The sequence below is a fragment of the Oculina patagonica genome, chromosome 4 (genome assembly GCF_052425735.1).
Source record: "Oculina patagonica isolate OP01 chromosome 4, crgOcupat, whole genome shotgun sequence".
NCBI lineage: Eukaryota > Metazoa > Cnidaria > Anthozoa > Scleractinia > Oculinidae > Oculina > Oculina patagonica.
In genome coordinates this window covers 33,165,044-33,186,834 of record NC_135761.1, presented here as the reverse complement: position 1 = coordinate 33,186,834, position 21,791 = coordinate 33,165,044, and the positions used below count along the sequence as shown (strand labels likewise).

Here is a 21,791-nt window from a genome sequence, read left to right as displayed (position 1 = left end):
ACTGAGTGAAAATTTGCATATCACTTTCCATAACCATACTCGTTTCATTACATTCACGAGTAAAAAGGAGTACTTGGATATCAAGTCACAGGAATGGTTGTTTAACAAGCATTGTAAAATTCAATAACTATTCATTAGGGTGCAAACCAATCCCAGCACAGAATTCAGATCACATGTACACAACTGTAAACCCCAATACAAATCAAACAGTAGAATTAACTTTTGATACAAACTCCTGCTCAGCTAATTAGTATTCATTAACTTTTGATACAGATCTCTACTGATTCGCATAACAATACTTTGCATTCAATATATTGTCTTCATTTCACAAGTAGAATAAAATATTCGCGTCCGATCTGTATGGCCGTTTACAATGTAAACGCCCATACAGATCTCCCGCTCATATTTTATCTACTACATATAAATCATTTAACTTCTTTAACAGGGAGTCCACACAAACTGCAATCAAGACTCCCGCTGCCAAGAAGATGGCAATGTTTAAGAAAATCGAAATCGAGAAAACATGTAAAACTCATAAAGTAGTGGCACTTTCTTGTGTCATGTCGCATCAGATCAGCGCGCACACTACAGGTTGAAGGCATACGTCAGCAATCAGAGGGCACGCTTTAGTTGTGCTATAAAAAATATTTCATGTTGGTGGGAAAATAGCCATAAGGTACACTGATCAAAAGGCATTTTTAAACTAAATTTGTGGAAAGAGTTTCTTGTGCTGACAATAAATTTGCACATTTGTAGCTTTCATCATCACCATGTCTAAATAAAAGTAATTTTTATTTTATAAAGCATTGTCAAACTATCCTTTCTTTGTCAACAGCTTTTTCATAACATCCAGAGATGGCAGAACAGAGGCTGTTAGGGAAGTGTCGCCACATTATGTCCACTTAAACGCGGGGGGTGCCTATAAAAGGAAATCTTCCTAAGGAAGATTTTTATTAGTTGTCTATTAACCTCTAAACATGGCGGCCGCCATTTTGAATCTTCCCACGTGTCGCGAGAACAAATCGCGATAGCTCGATATATTGTACCTCACCATTGGTCAAAATAAAGAATACTTGTATAAAAACGGTTTCTATTGGTTCTTGCTTAATTTAATACATAACTTATCGCAAGGATTCGCGTATCTCACGTGCAGCGAGCGATTCTATGCGAGTTTGTGCTGCCAGCAGTCGTTTGGAGTAAATTGTTTCATCTGTTATCGTCTTCAGCGGAAAATGATTCGTTTCCAAGTAAGTACAGTTTTGGCATTAAGCTTTTCAACCTTTTCAGTCGCAATAAATTAAATGCTGGTGCTTGTTATGCGAGGTTACGATCGATGTGCCCGAAGAAGTGGGGAGAGTGCGAGCAGTTATGTCGGCCAGAATGCCACAGAACTGGGAGTTTGTTCGCCACAGACGCGTTTCTCAACGGCCAAATTCAGGTGAGTTTTTGTCCACAAAATTAAGTAATGTAAATGTAAATTTATTGCAACTCTTATTTGATGTACAGTATTCCGTCGGGTTTATTCTGATGCAAATGCGTTTGAACAAACTGTTTTGTTATTTTACTTGTTATTCCGGAATGTATGAAGCGGATTACCATCCACTGTTCGCTGCATAACTGTTACATGGTTTCCTACAAATTTAACTACAACAAAAAACAATCCCTGTTATAATAAGCGAACAGGCCGCATGGGCAAGAAGTATAATTTTGGCCGCATGGGTAAGAAGTATAATTTTCAAGTAAGCTTTGACATTTTATGAGTAGCTTTGGTGTATGATCTTCGTATGAATTATAAGTTTATATAAGCACGAGCCTTCATCTGCCGTTTTAATTATTGCAGTGGTCGTTAAAAATTAGCTAGGTGTTACAATTTGGTTCGGGCTATTTGCAGTTGTGCGGCCATGTAAAATTTTAACAGGTATTGTAATTCAAATTATTCCTCAAATGTGGTAATATGCAGGATGGTTTACCTTATTTTTTCTATAGTGTAGTGAATGTTACAACAGTTTGTTTCATAAAATGTAATAGTCACCACATTTTAGTTGATGTTTCTGAAAATGGCTTGATTGAGGTTGTGTAATTGTAGATTGTATCTGTCATGATGCTTATTTCCAACTGTTTGTTCCTCTAGGAACTGTCTCAGAAAACAGGGACTCCAATCAAGATACCCCCTGTGCACAAGCACCTTTAGCAGCTCCTGCTGTTGTCCCAGTTACAACTGCTAATGAGGCACAACAGTCAGATGCTTGGGCAGACAGTGTCCTGGGAGGGTTGGAGAACCACCCTCCTTGCCCACACTGTCTCATGGGGCCATGTATAACTGTAAGCGAGATTACTCGCATACAAGGGTCTTGTGGCCCTGATATCACTAATCATTCCAAGCACCATAAGAATTACAGGAGGTTTTGGAAGAGTTTAAAAGATAGGGGTTTGTGGAGTCATGAACTTTACATTGAACGGAAAACCTCGGCCAGCCTTAGTGAGGCAGAGCTACGGGAGCTAATGCCCCAGTGTGTCCTTGATGACACAAGAAAACATTACCCCAACCCACCAGATATACCATATATGGGGCACAAAAGGGCATAGCTTACATAAGAAAAGTATTCCTGAGCTCAAGATATCAAACCAGGGTAATAAGACATGATGACAAAGTACATGAATTAAATAAGGGTTTGTGCCCAGCTGCTGATAATGATCCGCAAAGTTACTATTACTATATTATAAATCACAAATAGGTACTCTCAAGGTATTGACTGACTGCTTGTTTCCTCCAGGAGAGGAATTTAAACTACAAAGACTAGACGAAAATTATGTCGTCATTTTAAAAGGAGAGCGAGAGAGCTAAATCGACCTCTTAATTTGGCTAAGCCCCTTATAGGAATAGCGAGGGAGGGGCCTGAACCTCAAAGGCGACTTTTCAAAGGAGGACATTGACCATAACCAAATTGAAGTTATTGGAGGAAATAAGTTTTCAGGCGATATAAAACATTCCACACGTTCTAATCACGTGACCTATTACGTCATAGTAAAAATATTATAACAAATCGTATTTTTATAAAAAGTATCTATCAACATGCACATTTTTGTTTCCCTGCGTTTAAAGCGAGCTAAGATACGAACTAGGACCCAGACTCCAACTTTTTTATAACTGTGGATAACTCTCTTAATTTTCATATGCCAGATGTAACCCGTCAATTTTAAAATCCCCCAAACCAATATCCATTTAATGAAATTGACCGCTTTTGAATTGACCAAGTCTTTTTCTCATAATGGGCAAAAACGCACTTTCGGGCATAGTGATTGATGACGTCACCATCCTAAGTTTTATACGAGAGGTATTTTATGCTTAGGCTTACTTCTATATGAGGTAGTATACTTCTTGGCTTTAAATTAAAAAAGTTATTTGGCATTTAAACTTTTTCTGTCGCAAAGGATTATGGGAAGGTTATTATTATTATTATTATTATTATTATTATTATTATTATTATTATTATTATTATTATGTAAAGGGATAATAGAAGAAATTGAGCCAGAAACAGGCTATGGACATCAGTGGGCAACAAGAGCAGACATCAAAGAAGAGCAGGAAGGTATTAAAGATCTGGTCACCAAAGATGTGGTGATTCTATTGCATCGGGCAATCCTGGCGGAGAGTACTATTTAATGAAAGTTACTGGAAATGGGCCAGAGGTCCTCAACAAGAGGACAAAGGATGACTGGTCTTCCTCATATCGTGCTTCCTCCACCGGGCAAATTCGAGTCGCCCAACCTGAATTCACACAAGAGATGGAGAAGAGTCCAGCACTTGGCTAACCAATTCTGGCTCCAATGGCAAAAGGAGTACTGCACCCTTCTTCAAAAACCGCAAAAATGGACACAACCCAAGAGATCTCTGAAGATAGGCGACGTCGTTATAGTGTGCGATCAAGATTCTCCAAGAAATCAATGGCCTTTAGCCCTGGTTACCGAAGTGATCCCCAGCCTTGACAACCTTGTCCGCAAAGTACGGATCGTAACAGCGAAGGAGGGAGAAAGAAAGGTCTTCGAGAGACCAATACACAAGCTTGTGTTACTCTTACCGAAAGAGGACAATGAGAACTGATTAGTATTTAGATTTTCAATACAATTAAGTTTTAGAAACTTTAGAAGTTTCTAATTGAGACATTTTTAGATTTTGTTATATTGTTTTTCTTTTTCTTTAGGTTAATAGGCTTTTAGTAAATGATGAATCATTTAGGGAAGCAGTGTAACGGCACCTGCGTGCCTCGTTTTCATTTTGTAGAATTTTATGTATTTCCCTTTTCTACCGCATTTACCTCACAATGATTTTCCGCTAGCTACCACATGACTTAAGCTTAAATATCGCGAGCACATGTAAAAAAAACCATAAGGCTCACAGAAATTCGACAGGAACCACCAGTTATTGCTGTGCAACTCAGAACCCACTAGAGCGTTCGCCCCAACACGTCCTACCAGACAGGATCGCTGTAACAGTTGGCACAAAAAACCTGAGTCTTTAGTCTTTTAGTTTCACAGATCTCTCCGCCACCTGAGCTGACGTCGCTACAATAAGTGTTAGTGACATTAGCTTTGATTGAAGATTATCTTAAAGTACAGTTCTTAATATTGACAACATTGCCTTTGCTTATAAAAACTGGAGCTTCCCATCATCCTTTCAAGTATTTTGATCCACTTTTATTACTGTCCAAAAAGTAAATTTTCTTTGTTATGGAAAGTTCACTATTAAAGGCAATACCTTTGGATTTAGAGACTTTGGAATGTATTTGTGCTACATGAGTTAACCTGCATTGGCGTACTTGTTGTATTTTTCATTGTTATTTTGTTCCAGATAAACCTGTATTTCCCTGAGTCTCTTCACAGTAGGGTGTTCCACACCGGCTAAAGGGGTCACCAGCTTGCACTTTTTTTCTGCTGTACATAAAATACAAGTTGTTGTAAAATAGTGCAATCTTAACATACAAATGAATTAATTTTATTGATGTACATGAACGTGTATCACCAGATTCAGTTTTAGTTTTTCTATTCTGTGAATTGTACTGGGCGAACAATACTTCACAATAATTTATTCCATAAATGCACATCAGATATTAGATAACAAATAGCCAAGAAGCAGGCAAGTGCTAAGTTGGCTATAATTAGATCATAACACATAACATTGTATCCAACAAACACAAGTGGAATAATTGCTTTACATGTATTAAAATAGTGGAGGGGAGCAGGGGAGTCTGAACTTTTCTCTTCTTTTTATATTCACTTATGTTATTTTGAAATAATAATGATATAAACGAAAATTAGATTTTATGAACAAAAACATGTAAATAGTTATATGTTTTGTAAATAATTCACCTCAATTTGTGATATTATAACTTGTGTACATAGAAAATAAAAAAAATATATATTATTCATATATCATTCTCGTTATTACTATTACTATCACTATTTACATTGTCATTGTCTGGTTGACAGTTTTACATAAGAAGCATCAGAAAGACAAATCACCAAATGTCATTTAAACATGAAAGCAAAAAAGAATGACACCGAACTGAGCAAACATTTATGGCAGCTAAAAGATCAAAAGAAAGCCTTTAAAATCACGTGGAAAATTCTAGCCAAGGCCAAATCTTACACTTATCTTTCCAAACGATGTAATCTGTGTAATACCGAGAAATTCTACATTTTATATAAACCAAACATGGCAACACTTAACAAACGTAATGAGCTTGTGTCAACTTGCAGACACAAGCGAAAGTTTCTCCTTAAATTCAATTGCGTCCTCAAGGACCAATCATAAGCTTCCAAATGTATATAACTATAACTATGGACATGTGTCTATAACTATGGACATGTGTCTATTGCCACACGTTGAAGAGCTCAACGTTTCCCATTGATTGGATGTGCTTACCATGTACCATGTGTTTCGCTTGCTTTCGAGAGAAGAAATCCCTCTTGGAAAATTCTTTTCATTGCCCTTGCTGTGTCCTGGTAATTCCATATGGTTCTTCGATTTATTTTTGGCTAGAAGCAACTCAAGTTGCCGCCCAAGAGGAGGAAAGGAATGAACTAGACGAGTTGGATTAGTTTTGTAATCATGAACAATTTTTAATGTTGAACACTGGTAATTTCTATAATATGTTTTATGATATCTTAGATTAGTTTTCTTTTTTATATAACTTTTCTTATATTTGATATTATTCGTATTGTTTTTTATAATAATTTTCGTGATATTTTGGTAATATTTTGCATTGTCTTTTGATAGTTATTTCTTTGCAAATATGAATTTTAAGGCTTCATTAACTTTATCAATTTTGTAGAATTTCTTCATTTTTTCATCGTATACCTTTTTGGCATCGAGAACAATGCTTTGTTTAAGAAGGGGGCGTGTTGTGAAGCATAAATTGCCTTTTAGAATTTAGTTATTTTGATTCTTTGTCAGTTATTTGTTATATTGTTGCTTCCATGCAAGACATTTGATGTAAGGGCCTGATTGCCCACACCGATGTTGTAAGTTGTTTATCTTAGTTTATTAAGGCCCTTATCGCTTTTACTGTTATCTTCGTGTTTTGATGTGGATGTGGACGTGGACAAGGTTATTACGCTTACACTAGGAGTTTCTAAGTTTAGGTTGTGTTGGTTATCTTGTCTAGTCTTTGTATTTGAAAGTTTTGTTCCCACGGTAGAAGAACTTGGAATTATCTTCATTAAAATGGAATTGGAAATCGCAAAGGCTCAGTTAAAGCAGAGTAGAGCCAAAGACACCGCCTTCCGGACAACGTCGCTCACTACAGGACACACTGACATCTAACCCAGCCAACACAACAACCTCAGTGATTCCCACATTATAGCAGCTCTGGGATAAGATAAAGGCTAAGTCAACACTTCCCAAGAAATTTCTTGTCATCAAACGGTATTATTACATACGAATTTTAGATCTTCCCGATGTTGTGGTATTCAAATATATGATCACAATAAGCATACTACTTCAGGACATGTTATTTCCAGGCGGCCATAGATCTTGTGGATATCACCTCTCTCTTCGAAAAGTGATAAACAAACCTATAGCTCTATAACTCTCATTAACTATACTATTCTTGAAAGTAAATATCTCTTGTATCTTTTTCAAACTGAATGACTGTTTGTCTATCTCCAAACCTATTATTACAGCATATAAAGGATACTTACCAATTTGAACACTTCATTGCAAGAGAAACAAACACTACAAAACGTGGGAGCCTCTGCTCCCTCTTGTGTAACATCCAAAGAAATCTTATCTTATCTTACTGAATCATGCAGCAAAGGAAATCAAATTTGTACAGATTTGTAGTTACTTTATGGTACATGAACGTTTTCTCGATGATTTGTTTCGTGCTACTTTTTCAAGGGATTATTGTCATTTATTTAGGGAAAATAATTTTTGTGAGATGTTGTTTATCTTGAAGTTATCTGGTTATCTTTGCCTTGCACGAAACCTTATACATTTTGTATCTTTGAGTGCTTTAGTTTTTAACGTATGGTATAACAGTGTTACTCTGAGCTTGAAGAGATTCGAGTGTTTTCGTTACCGGTACTCTTTCCCTTGTTATTTCAGTAATGAAAAATTATTCTGACATAGTAAACTGTAGAAATAATCAGGGGGAGGCTGTAGAAATCCTACGACAACCAACCAATCAGATGGCAAGTTATTTGTTTCGTCATCAGATGGATTGACTTACCGAGTTTCATTCAGGGGGTGGAAAAATGGCGAGCAAGAACTCGAAAGCGAGAAAAGGTTACAAGGGAAGAAGCCCGAATGTGCTCCGTTATATTGAAAGTTGTGGCACTGAGAATCAAGTTACCAGTTTATTAGCTCCAAATCTTGTGGCTGGCGCAAGGCTCGCTGCCAAAAACGAAAGTCAGGCCCTATACGAGAAGATGTGCAGGACATATGAACTACGGCTAATTGCCCTGGAGAAATTCGCCTTAAAAAATCAAGATGATGCAGTTTTATTCGGGAAAAAAAAAACGCCCATTTTTAGCGGCCAGAGTGCAAACGTTTTTGCTTAAGTATGTTGTTCATTTTGTAAGCTTATTCGAAATGTCTGTTTATCTAATGAAAGATCGTGCACGTGTTGCTGCGAAATATCCCGGCTTATTGTAACTCGCCGTCGAATATAAGAAAACAAAATGGACCAAGGTTCAAAACGAAAAAATAAGGTTATTGGCCAGATGGAGTAAGTATAGTTTCATGTTTATCGTTTTTTCCTACAATTCTTACTAAGTAGTATCATCATAACACTAATATAATGTTCTGTCAAATATTTGAGTTTGTATACTCTGCTACCAAATGAAAAGCACCGCTGTCACGGATTGGGTCGTCTTAAGATGCAATCATGTCATCTGTACATTAAAATGGAATTGGAAATTGCAAAGGCTCAGTTAGAGCAGAGCCAAAGACACCGCCTTCCGGACAACGTCGCTCACTACAGGCCACACTGACGTCTAACCCAGCCAACACAACAACCTCAGTGATTCCCACATTATAGCAGCTCTGAGATAAGCCAAAGGCTCAGTCAACACTTCCCAAGAAATTTTTTGTCATCAAAAGGTATTATTATTACATACGAATTTTAGATCTTCCCGATGTTTTGGTATTCAAATATATGATCACAATGAGCATACTACTCAGGACATGTTATTTCCAGGCGGCCATAGATCTTGTGGATATCACCCTTAGATTGTTATGTAAACAAGATAACTGGTTTAAAATTTTAACACAACACTTTGCAACCAAAGAGATGTTGAACTGTAAACATAGCTCATTCTTTACTTGTACGAGTTCTCAAATAGAAGAAAACAAAATGGACCAAAGTTCAAAACAAAAAATAAGGTTATTGGCCAGATGGGGTAAGTATAGTTTCATGTTTATTGTTTTTTCTTACTAAGTAGTATCATCATAACGCTGATATAATTTGCTTTTAAATATTTCAGTTTGTATACTCTGCTACCAAATGAAAAGCTCCCTTGTCATGGATTGAGTCGTCTTAAGATGCAATCATGTCATCTGTATTTACTGTGTGAAAATACACAAGGAGAAGTTAAAACAGCTGAAAGAATGTGGTTGTGTTTAAGTAAAATTGCTGTTTTTACTTTTAAAAAAGGAGTTTAAATTTTTGGTCGATGTTTTTTTAAAACCAGATATAATGAAAGGTATATCTTTTTCTCCTAATCGCAATAAAAGACAAATAAAAGAAGTTAGATATGAAATCGGGCAACACGGTGAAAACGTTGTTTCAATATAAGATCAGAGAGATGCTCAAGTAAATTTAGCTAAAAAATTTATAGAAAGCAAAACTTAACATGTGATACTTATTTTCATTACAAAGAGAATAAGTCTGCTTCGAGCCTAGTGGCCCATACAGGTTGGAGCTTATCCCGGTTCGTTGCATTAAGCGACCAGGAGTATTGCTACTCCCCCCTGGATGGGATGCTGGTCCATCGCAGAGTTACCCCCCAGCAGTAAATTATATGGAAATTATTATCATCTGTTACTTAATTGTAAATTAACACTTGTTACTTTTTTTTTATTCCAATCACCTATGTAATGCTAAGTGTGTAAATATCAATAAAGGAAAAAATTAAAAAAAATAAAAAAATAAAAAATAAAAAAAAAAAAGGTAAATTCGCCGGTACCCATTTATACACCTGGGTGGAGAGAAGCACTGTGAGAGTAAAGTGTCTTGCCCAAGAAACGCAACACAGCACCCCGGGGCGTTCGACTCAGAGGCGAGCGCGCTAACCATCAGGCCACCGCGACTCCTTGAGAATGGCATGTATGAATACATAACAACAGAACCATTCGGTTGTAAGTATTGTGCAAAATGTTCGTTTTACAGATAAAAGATGTTGAGATTCTTTTTAAAAATACACTCAATAAAACATTACCAAACTTACAATACAGAATCAACTGAGATCAATATCGTGTCAAAGTATCTGCAAAATGTTTTTCGAGATAGCAATAAAATACAGTGGCTTAATTTGCTTATGTGAGTTTCATTTTATAAAGCTCAGTATAACTCTTATTCATTGTTTTTTAGATAGCTTGGCAGTTGCAAAAATAAAGACGAAAAAGTGAGAAACAACAAGAAACAAATGTCTAGAGGATAACTAAAGTACTCAGATGTAAGAAATGTCCATGTTAATTGCAGATAGAATTAAGAATAAATGCAGACTCCACTATTTTCAGTAATGAAATCAGTTTTTTACTAATCTTTTCTAAAGTATAAGCTTTTGTGAACAGGCTAACACTTTACGAAATTACAAATTACTTTTGTGACCTGGAATACCACTTAAAATAGTTCCTTGAATGATGATGATCTGTTGCCAACCAATTTTTATCATAACTGTTTTATACATTTCGTAATTAGGCTATGACACAGATTGTAGTTTTTGATTGACATATTTTTATATTACAGCTGTATTAGTTTTTTGCCTTGGAATCACTTAAGATATCCGTATGAATAGTTTCTCCGTCGTTTCAAAGCATTACTCAAACAAGGCAAGGATAGTAGGTCAAAACTGACCATGACTTACCAAACTCAGCTCAGATAGCATTTAAAGAAGTCGGGGGCTGCACAGTGGACAAAATCAATGTATGCAACCTTCGAAGGGTTAAAAAAAATAAAACCTGATATAGTTATTTTAGAAATTGGTTCCAACGACCTTTGCCCTCTGGATGCCAACCCAGAGACTGTTGGTTCCAAGATAAAGGCCCTGGTGCATCATTTACATTCTCACTTAAATGTTAAATTCATTGTGGTTTGTCAAACAATTACTGCTGCTTGTCCACGCATTACCCCTTCATATAATAATCGTGTGGCAATACTTAACCAGTACCTCAACATGGTTCTGGGGACGATACCTTTTGCTGAATTTTGGCAACACAAGGGGCTTCGAAAGCTGAACATTCCAGTCTTGTGCAAAGATGGGGTATACCTTAATACCCAGGGTCAATATGTATTTTATCGGAGTTACAGGCGCGCAATTTTATACACTACAAGTCAGCTTTCCACATTGCCATCAAAAGCCTCACCCCCAGCTTAAATTAAGTCCGTTTCACACACACCCAATTTTTGTAAGTAAGATGGATATATGTGCAGGAATGGTAATTGCCATTTCAGTCCTACTGCTTCAAAATGCCGAGAGGTGATCAGCTGAAGAATTTTGTTTCTAACAGAAGTAAGAAAATAAATTTAATTTAATTTAAAAAGCTAAAAATTTCAAGGACTTAAACACCAATAACACTGATAATATAAATAACGGTGAGTAATTTGGCTTTTCTTTTTTGTATAATACATGTAATTAAGCACTACAGGTTCATTTTATACACTACAGGTAAACACAGGTTCCTATCATAGACCGTGTAGTAAGGGTTTGTTCTGCACTTGTAAATTTATGTCCACCAGATGTACAATTTTGGTGGATCAAACCAGTTAAGGAGTCAAATGTCCCATGGGGGACTCCCATATGAATCTGATAGGGATGCTTGTCGTCTCGCATAGGTGTTTAAATTTTCGGATGTTTGCTCTTGCTTAGAATGTTCCAGCCAAGAACCCAATATTTATCCATCAAGGTCTCATTTGAAGGCATTTGTAAATTTAGGGACATTAACATTTTTAGATCTGTTTTAAATGTTTTTATATTTTAATTTTTATGTTAACTTGGAGGGTTGCCTTTATAATACTTTGTGTTCGCGAAATTATGAATGTTGCATTTTTGGCGTTTCATTTGCAAAGTTACTATTACTATGTTATAAATCACAAATAGGTACTTTCAAGGTATTGACTGACTGCTTGTTTCCTCCAAGAGAGGTATTCAAACTAAGAAGACTAGACGAAAATTATGTCACCACTTTAAATGGAGAGCTCCTACATCAACCTCTGAATTTCGCTAAGCCCCTAATAGGAATCGTGAGGGGCCTGAAGCTCAAAGACGACTTTTCAAAGGACGACATTGATCATTATCAAATAGAGGTTATTGGAGGAAATCATCGGAGGCAAGTCCTCAGTGAAATAAAAAATCTCGATGATTTGGTAAGTGCAGAATGCAATATGGAACAATTGAAAGTATGATGTTTTATATATGTTCGTGTTTATTTGTTTTACTTTCGTAAAAACTGTTCACAGGCTACTTGTATTCTTTCCTAGGTGTTCCTTACGTTAATCTTTGCAAACGTAACACGACACTTTTGTTCGTTTGTAACAAAATACTTTTGTTTTCCTTGAAAATGCCGTAACATGAAACTCTTGTTTTTTGTTTGTTTTACGGCGACATCGATGACATTTGTTTAATTTAATTAAGTTACGGTTTAAACTGCACGAAAGACGATTCTCAAAACTAAAGAACAAATCTAATCAAAAAACATCTTTTTCGAAAGGGTTTTTAAAACGCAGTACAGCTAGGATATTTGTTTCCTGGTTATCAGGTGTTCACGCCGAAAATCCCGGTGCAAGTTTTTGCATACCTAATTACGATTTACGAAAGCGCTGTGAACACGTCACACGCTCACTCAAGCATGAAGCCGAGAAGCACGTAGTGTGAAGATTTCTTTCAAGAAATGTCGGAACCGTCACGAAAGCATGTTCAAACACTAAAGCGGCAGAGGTTTTACAAAATAAAACGGAGGTTAGTTCAACCGATGGAGAACAAATAAAAGGAAAGGAAGTGACGGATGTAACATGATATTGTTGTTTTTTTCTCGCAGATCGCTGTGATGCCTTTTAAGTCTAATTAAATTAACGCCACGGATTCTACAGGAATTCAACCGCATTGAAAAGCACACCACGTTAGGCTTTAATACAAAATTTCTAAACACGTCACTGTTATTTTAATTTTCGATAGCTTGAATTTCAGTTTGTTATTGAAACAGCAAACAAGATACTTTTGTTTTTGTCAAAAACATGTAACATACTTTTGTTTTTGTCGAAAACGGATGTAACATGATGTCTATGGTAACGTGATTTATTTTCTGCAAAGAAGGCGACATTGATTATAACACAGATGTTATCAGGTTATCAATTAATTATGAGATGCTAGATCACCTTTTCTAAGAAAACAGCATTGCCATATCAAGAATTATTTCACATGATCTGCTATGACGCCTTACTGTCTAATTCAATTAATTTGTGGTTTTAACTTGGGGCCACGGAGTCTACACGAATCCTTCTGCAGAAGAAAAACGCAATGTTCGTGATGAAGACTGATCTGCGCATGCGTTTAGCGCAAAGTATTTTTTTCCAGAAAGAATTGTACCACAAGGAGAGCATAGTGCTTTCTGAAACAAATATATACCTTGAGTTCTTCAATTGTAAGTATCGTAATGGACTCCCCGATTTACCAAGGGCACACGGTCAGGTGCTCTCCATCCCCTCCCCCCTTTACAGAAATAATTAATTAATTGATATTAATTAATTAATTGGTGATTAAAAGTTTACACCGCGTTAGCGGTTTAGTGGCTTAGTGGTTTAGTGGTTTAGGGGTTTAGCAAACGCCAACCCACCAAACCATCACAATAGTGCATTCTGCACTAAAAAGGAGGTCTTGGATATTAGGTAAGTCACAGGAATGTCTGCAATTTGCAAATATACAGTTATACACGGGTAAGCACTTAACACTTCGTCAAGGCTTTTCTTCGTTTTGTGCTTTATGAAAAAATAATATGTATAAACATTTTTTAGCTTGAGCACCAAAACTGTGGTCTCCCTGATCACTTACATCTCACAATGCGGATGAAACTGTGATTTCTAATAATTTATTCCGCCTGAGAGGGTTGACGGAGGGGGGGGGGGGTATTTATTTTCTGCATGTTTTTGGGAGGGTTATAACATAAATAAGAAAAAGTGTCAGTCAGACACTGACTGTATTGAATTGTAAAGTTCTAGAAAAAAATAAAAACATAGCCAAGCTGCAAGAAAGGTTAACGGAAGTTGTGAAGTAGAGGGGAGTGATTGAGTTTCTTTTCTCTACTGCATACACTTAACTAAGTATACAGTTATGTTTCTTTCAGATACTGATTCTGAGGACAGTGACCCCCTCTGCGCCACTCCACCTCTAGTTTGGAACTTGTGTAAACAATTCAATCACTATAAAACTGATTTATTTTATGTTTATATTGTAGCCATAAGTTACTGATTAAGTTATTTTAAAGGCTGAAAAAGGACCACCATATAAAGACCACAATACGTTCCTCATTTACCATACTGCTTTTACTAGGACAAATGAGGATGTATGGCATATAGCTATAAACTTAAGGATTCCAAGTTATGTTTGACTACTGGTAGTAGCTGCAACTCGGAGAAATCATTAGAAATGCTGCAGACATGCATTCTAGAGAGATACCTTAAAGACTGTCATGACGGCAGAAAAAGAAGAGGTGTTAATAATATACATGCAAGTGGCCTTGGATTACATGGATCTTTTTTTACAGCTTGTCAGACCGACTGCACCTGCCTTGGGACTCCCCAAGCTGACTGTTCCTCTCAGACTACACAAGACAAGAATTGCCCTTACTGCATGTCCACTGAGCAGAATGTTAAGGTCCACGAAGTAACCCACATTGTGAAAACACTGAATGTCGGATCTGTGTGTTAATTAACCAGTTACTTCAGTGGGGAACAAAGATCTCCGTTTCTCAGCCCAGCTTGACAATTAAAAATTCCACCAAGATGTCTAATAAATGACGAAGCACTATCACTGAGGAATCGTGTTGTTTATGCTTGTGCAAGATTACCAAGTTAAGAAATATGGCAAATGTGGGCTTTCTCACTGAGTTCTGTCCCAGGTTGAAGCTCCTCCAACTCCAGACAGGATGGGGAGATTTCTGGAGTCAGTTGTCCAAGCTAAGAACGGCTCTTGGCTACCAACAAGACTGAGAGAGTCGGTTGCAGCACTCATCTAAGAAGGGAGTGTATTCCTGATGAAAACAGTCATTGGCTTTGATATCTCCAATCCGATGATCTTGCCCTGAAGGAAAGACTGAATTACGCTGTCAAACCTTATATCATTTGAATGGATAGACATCCACATTTTTTTTTACTTTGTAGATCCTTGTGGCAAGTCCTTTAGTCCTTAAGAAAACTTTATTAGATATCCCATGATGATGTCATTTTCTTGCCAAAAATGTCAACAGCTGAAAAACTTAGGATTGCAGAAAATCAAGATTTATATGTTATGCAAAATTTCAGATTAATTACATTGCACCTCATTATCACCTGACGTAAATGAAACGTCAGGATACAGCTCTTAGTTCTTTTAGCAGTGTTTCTTAAGGCTTCAAGATGTAGAAACGTCAAACAAAAGGATCTATGTCTAGTTGCTAAAAGATTAAAAATAAAAGCAAGAGGCTTACGAAAATACCAGTAAGACAACAAACTGGCAACAGCCCCAGTGGAAAAGAAATTTGTACAATTAAAAGTTAAAGCAAACTTTGAAGAGTTGAGGGCCTTAGTGTCACAATTGCAGCAGGGTCTCTGAATCATCAGATCAGGCAGGATCAGATGATAATGTTTGCAGCCATTTCCTGTTTTTCATATTTTGTATTGAACTTGTACAGTTTTTTTGCAATATGATTACTTAAGAAAATCGACACAAGAACAGAAAGGCAGAAGAAATACTGCTCATGGATGCAATGAGTAGCGAAGAGAGAGCTATGAAAATGATGAATGAAGTAAAAGGATCATAAGCTATAAAAAAAATGAGAAAGCAGTGCTTTTAAAAAATCACTTACAAAAGAGGGAATGTGACAGAATTCTACCCAGGTTTGTTTCTCTATTTCTGATTAGTTTACAGTCCCTGGTTAATTACTAGTTATAACACCAACCAAATTTGGAAGATGTTTCTATTATTGGACAACTAATATAGGTTGACTGATTAGCCATTGCTGCATTGTGATGACAAACGACTTCACCATAAGGTCCTGCTTTGAAAATGACATTAATAGCCAATAACTAGCCAAAAAAAAAGTGTTTTTCTTATGTGTCAGTCAAAACCTTTCAGATCTTATTACATCTGCAAAAAGGGAACATATGATAGGTAAAAGCATAAAGTATAACCGTGCCTTAAAAAGTCCAACCCTTGTCTTAGGAATGTGCAAAGGAGAAACTAAGACTTCAGCCGTAAAATGCATTCTTATCGACTTCGCCACCCACTTCCAAAAGAAAGCCATCAATGTAAGGAATTTTATTTTAATATATATTTTGTATTTTATTACACAAAAACCGTGAACACTTACTAGAGGAAATAGTTGACAAATCATTGACGGATAAAAAACCTGCTGGCTCCATCTCTGTCCATTTGTTTATATTTCTTGCAGTTTGAGCTATCATTTGATGGTTTTCAGCAGAAATTTATATATGCAAGATAGAGGAAAGTGTTCACAGTTTTCTGGTTCACACTGTAAGTGTAATGTGTTATGGGAAATTTAGAATTTTTTACACAACATTAACAAGGCTTATAACAAGGCAACATTAACTGCGTAGTCTTGCTTTAGAAAGTACATGATGGAGGACAAAGTACTAAACGATGATGGACTATTTGCTGGCCCCTCAGTGCCAACAAAAAATGAAGCTGCAGAAGATGACTCCATCTTAGAAACAGACATTTAAGACAAACTAACAAGTGCGCAAAAACAACAGTCAACCGGATGCCCAAAATAGGCACCAAGATGAATGACTGCGCAAACCTTTCACCTAGAAAATGCAAACAGGAAAACCTAAGACACCATGAAGAGTTCCAACCAAAGAAAAAACCGCGCCAAATCCCTACAGAAACAGCGAAGGAGATTAAAGAAACGATAAGAAAATCAGGAGTCATTCACAAAACTTAAGGCACATTCAAAGAAAGGAACTTGCCCTTAGTCTCTCTCTGCTATAGAGCAAGGGCTAACAATGAATTTTTCAAAAATGATATCTCCTTCAACCAAAAAAAAGTGTAAAAGAAATTTCTGGATGCTCTAACTTTCAACAGGTGAATAGAAACACTTATTGTCAAACTCAGAGAACTAGAGCAGCTCAAACTACGTATGTTAGAGGATATTTTAAATGTGGTTTGCACTTAAAGAAGAGGCCCTCATGAATGAGATTTGAGTGGAGTTATCCTGGAAACTCTGTAAGGGAACTGCATTCCATAAGGTTGAAGATCAATTAATTAATTTGAAAGACAGACTTAACTCTCAGGGCTCCACTGTTCATCATATCTACATCGATAACTGCTGTCAGTAGAGGCAAAAACTGAACTCTGTGTTCTATGAGGTATTTGTTAAGCTTGATCCCTTTCATGCCATACAGAGTGTGACCTCAAAAATACCTAAGAAGGGAGGTGATGGCCACTGCAAAGACTCTGTACACAAATTGTGCATGACTTTAAATTCATTTTAAGAGATCCAACAGATGTTGGGCCCAAAAGAAACAAGCCACCAATTCCATTTTCAATTTAATTGTTCTTGGAAGCCTGGCTTTTCGGGAGACGGGATAAATTGCACAGGTTACTCTCAAGAACTCTCAAGGTTATCATCTATGTTTTACCTTGTGTCAATCCACCTTTAAACTCTATCAAGGACATTATTTCATGCCTCTGGACCCGAGTTGTGTAAGGAATTGCCAACCTGTATGTTTATTTGCATGCCCTGCAAAAATGTTTTAGAAATAGCATTTTTTCACTCTATTTTTTTGGCAAAAAAACGTTTTTAACTCAATTTTTTTACTTGGTGTTTTGTTTTAGCTGCTCGATATGCAAAAAAACCTACTTGAAGATTACCAAAGATGAGCAACAAAATTTTGATAGCTATTCATTGTTTTTGTAAATATTATTAACACTTATTAAACACTTTCAACACTTTATGTATAGATTTTACTACCATTTTTCTTGTTTTATACATTTTTTGGTAAACCACTATGAGCATGTAGGAATAGCGCTACATAAATATAAATTAGTTGGTTAGATCTTTGCTACCAAGGCGGGGATTTGGTGCCAAATATATGGAGAACACCTGCCATTTTGCTTTGCTGCAGGTGAAATCTTAGGCTGGAAACACCAGCAATGAACAGGAAAGTTAGGATGAAAGCTATTACAAGGAAGACTAAGATGTGACTTTTATAGGTGAAGCAGACAATGAAGGTGATCAGGACAAGGAACAGTTTGCTGACTACAGCTTGGAGAAGAATCATGTGAGAGAACAAGGTAGCAGACGTTTTTGGCTCAACATTTACTATACATGCTATTTTACAATCTGGCATTTGGAACTGCAATTCCTCCCATCAACATCCCACATTAAACTGTGACTGGTTGTTAAAGAATCAGCCCCTGGTGATCTTTTTAAACATCTAAAGAACCTTCTAGAGACCTTCCCCTTCCCATCAATTTCATGCCAGGCGGCAGCATGAGCAACAAGAACGTCTTTTAGACAATCTGCCTTAAGACTATGTTTGCTGCGTACACAATTCCTTGGAAAACTATTCTTGTAAATATCAAAATGAGGTGCAGTTGCGCTATTATTCTCAGACACAAGCATCTCTTTATCACACCGTTCTCCACAGACACGCCCTTGACAGCACCGATGGAGTTGGAAGTTCACCTGAAGAACCAGTTCTTGTAAGAGAACATGTTTTTATCATGTCTCCAGATTGTAAGCATGATCACCACTCAGTTCACCAATGCCGATCACTAACCGCTGATTACTTAAAGACCATAAATTATAAAACAAAAGTGATACATGAGTTTACAGATGGTTGCTCAGCTCAGTACAAAAGCCGCCACTGTATGGGTGATGTCAGTTTCTCGGTAATCGATTTCGCTTTTTTACCATCCGTAACTATTACCAAACTTTGCACATTGAGGGTCCACAGAATGGCACAGGAACACATCTTTAGCACAAGGCCAATATGGAAGTAATAGAAGGTAATGTGTTTTTTCAGAACGACCCTGACCTGTTCAATTTCACCGAAAAAAACAATAAATATCTTGTGGGAAAGCATTACACAGCATTGCTTCTGACCATGTGAGCCCGTAATACTCCAGCGGCACGGAGCTTTTCGATTAATGAAAGAATTGCGCTTTTATTTCGCTTTTACTTAAGATCTATCATTGTTGCTTTGATTTATAAGCGATATTACGAATATTCCGCTAAAATTAAGAACGATCTTTCACTCATTTGCGTTTGTTGTCGATCTGGTTGTAATCAATGTTGTCGAGTGTTCGCTAGCCTTTGCGTGATGTTCAACATTGCTTCAGACCATGTGAGCCCGCGACTCTTGTTAAACATTAATATAAGCAGCGGGTACTTACGTTGAGAGTAAAGATGGCGGCAAATTCAAGTCAATCTCCCGCGGATCCCGCGAAAGCTGTACCTTGGCTGAGTTACTTTACTTCATACATTGACGAGTATTCAGGTTATGTTTCCGACAGAAAAACAGCTGATCTACTCGTAAGAAAGTTTGAAATGGCGACAACGACAAAGTATTCATCATTCCGCGATACAGGTTCTTCAAAACCCGGTAAAGTGACGAGCTATTTTGAATCAGTAATCTTTTTAATAAGTTTATATAAGCTTTTTTTTTCACTTTTCAAACCACAAAAAAAGAAATTTAAAATACTAAAGGCTAGCAATTCCGTGCGTATTTAGAAACAGATTCCCAGAAAAAGAATCACAATGTACTCTCGCATGATGTAAGAGAAACCAGTGGAGTGCCACTGGAATTTGATGGAATGCCATTTCAAATTCTGTCAGTTCGGAAACTTGACTGTCAGCATGGTCCCGACAGAAATAAGGCGCAGAAAATTAAAGTTGCCTCAGAGAAGCAGGTAGGATGTCCCCTTATAAGATGTCATTGTTAATGTTGTGGCACTTTATAGGCACCCGATGTTGACAAACTGTGGTTCCTTAACGTCACTTAATGTGCACGTAATCCAGTCAATCAAAGAAACTACAACAGAATTTGTCTCACTGCCAAACATTTAAAGATGGTTTCCTTCTCAACAGTGAACATACTAAAATAACTGTCATTTCACAAATTTGTAATTGTAAATCATATCGAAACTTGACTTTATTTTTTAGTGTTCTAGTGACAACAATTGTTACTGGAATAAAATTATATAAAGGGGTTAAGTCACGTTCCCATTTGTGCTCCCCAAAAGAACAGCCAAAGTTCTTTCTGCTGACCACATTTGACAGCTTAATGAGATTAAATAGGTAGGTTACCGAAAAACAGAGAGTAGTGTAAGAATCGTAGCGCAAGGAAGTCTTGTAGAGTGAGTAGTATAAATAATGTATTATAAGTAGTATTTCAAGTACACGTAGTGTATGCCTTGTTTTGTAAGTAGTGTTCTTTGTATTGCAATAATGGATATAAAGAAATGAAAATGTATGAATGAACTTTCATTTTTGTTCTGATGGACAATACGTTCTTGGAAAATAGGCTACATGCTATAAAAACATACTTAACCTATTTTAACAATTCCAAAGTGGGGGTGTGAATATGTAGGACCCTCAGGCATGCCAGGAACTAAAGGAAACAAAAGGAGCAGCAGACATGCTGTTAAGATTGTTTTTGCAGTTGAACCTCTCTTATGCAGACACCGAAGGGACAGAGCAAAGTGTCCTTATGAAAGAGGTGTCAATATTAGAGGGGTCACTACCATGATGTAACTTTTGACTTTATTGACAGCTTTGTGTATTTAGTAACTAAAATGAAAACCATACTAATCACTGATGCTTTAGAGGAGCATTTGGAACTTGTAGTGCTGGACTAGGCTATGAAATTCTTGCCAAGAAAGTTTAGAGAAAGCCATAGTGACTGGATCGCAAAGAGTGAAATGTCCTAGCACAGTACTGTAGCTACTGTAGCTACTTGAAAGAACGGCTAAGACCGTATCCCATTCTCCACAGAGAACCAACAAGTAACGGAGGTCTAACTTGTCGCAGAAGAGGTTCATCAAAGAAGAAAGTGACCACGTAAAAGTGCAGTCCAGTAAGTAACGTCTTTTATCATGTTTATAAGATATAACGGCTGTCTGATGTTGCACCTCATAAAGTATAAGCCAATGGCAAACATGAGAAAGAGGAAAAAACTAATTTATCTTTATCGGTGCATTCTTCACAACCAAGTCTTAAAGTATAAAATACCAAAGAACCGAGGCACTAATAGCTTGTAGAAGTTTATATCGCAATACCCGAAATTTTTGTTGAAAGCTTTAATTCTGTTAAAAAGGTTGATAAAGTGTTGGTAAAAGAAAAAAAGGTAAGTTACCTACCCTTTTGCCATTTTTTGATTATTTTCCTAATTAGAGTGTTGACTCGTTTTTCACAGGTATATGTATTAAACCAAACCAAGCTTAGCAGAGAACATAATACGCATTATTTGCCACATTTTCTCTCTGAAGCACGCAAAGATCGATACTGAATAATTCGCCAATTTTACCCATTTAAATTGTTTTTAAAAATTGTGTATATAACTAATTGAAGAATACAATTTTCTGTTCATTTACTCTATGGTGCTCTATGATGTGTCATAGTATCTGCTACAACACAACATCAAGTGGACATTCAACCCACCTGCTGCATCACATCACAGAGGAGTGAGGGAGAGATGCATAAGAAAAGTAAGGAAAACACACTGGGGATTTTTTGTCGATTTTGATGTAGTCACGAAATCAAGGCTCTTCTGCTGCCACACGCCGATATCCCTGGGGAATAGGCTGAATTCCCAATCCAAGATGGCGGCCAGATCTGTAAACAGTGCGATGGC

The 21,791-nt window shown here is 36.8% G+C and overlaps 1 protein-coding gene across 1 annotated transcript; it reads left to right on the top strand.

Annotated features, from left to right (window-relative positions):
• The first annotated feature begins 1,347 nt into the window (after positions 1–1,347).
• LOC144652316 (uncharacterized) lies at positions 1,348–2,646 on the top strand. The gene is made up of 2 exons (XM_078512366.1): positions 1,348–1,438; positions 2,132–2,646. Exons 1-2 carry the CDS (start codon positions 1,369–1,371, stop codon positions 2,584–2,586), a joined length of 525 nt encoding a protein of 174 aa, XP_078368492.1. The 5' UTR covers positions 1,348–1,368; the 3' UTR covers positions 2,587–2,646.
• The last annotated feature ends 19,145 nt before the right edge of the window (positions 2,647–21,791 follow it).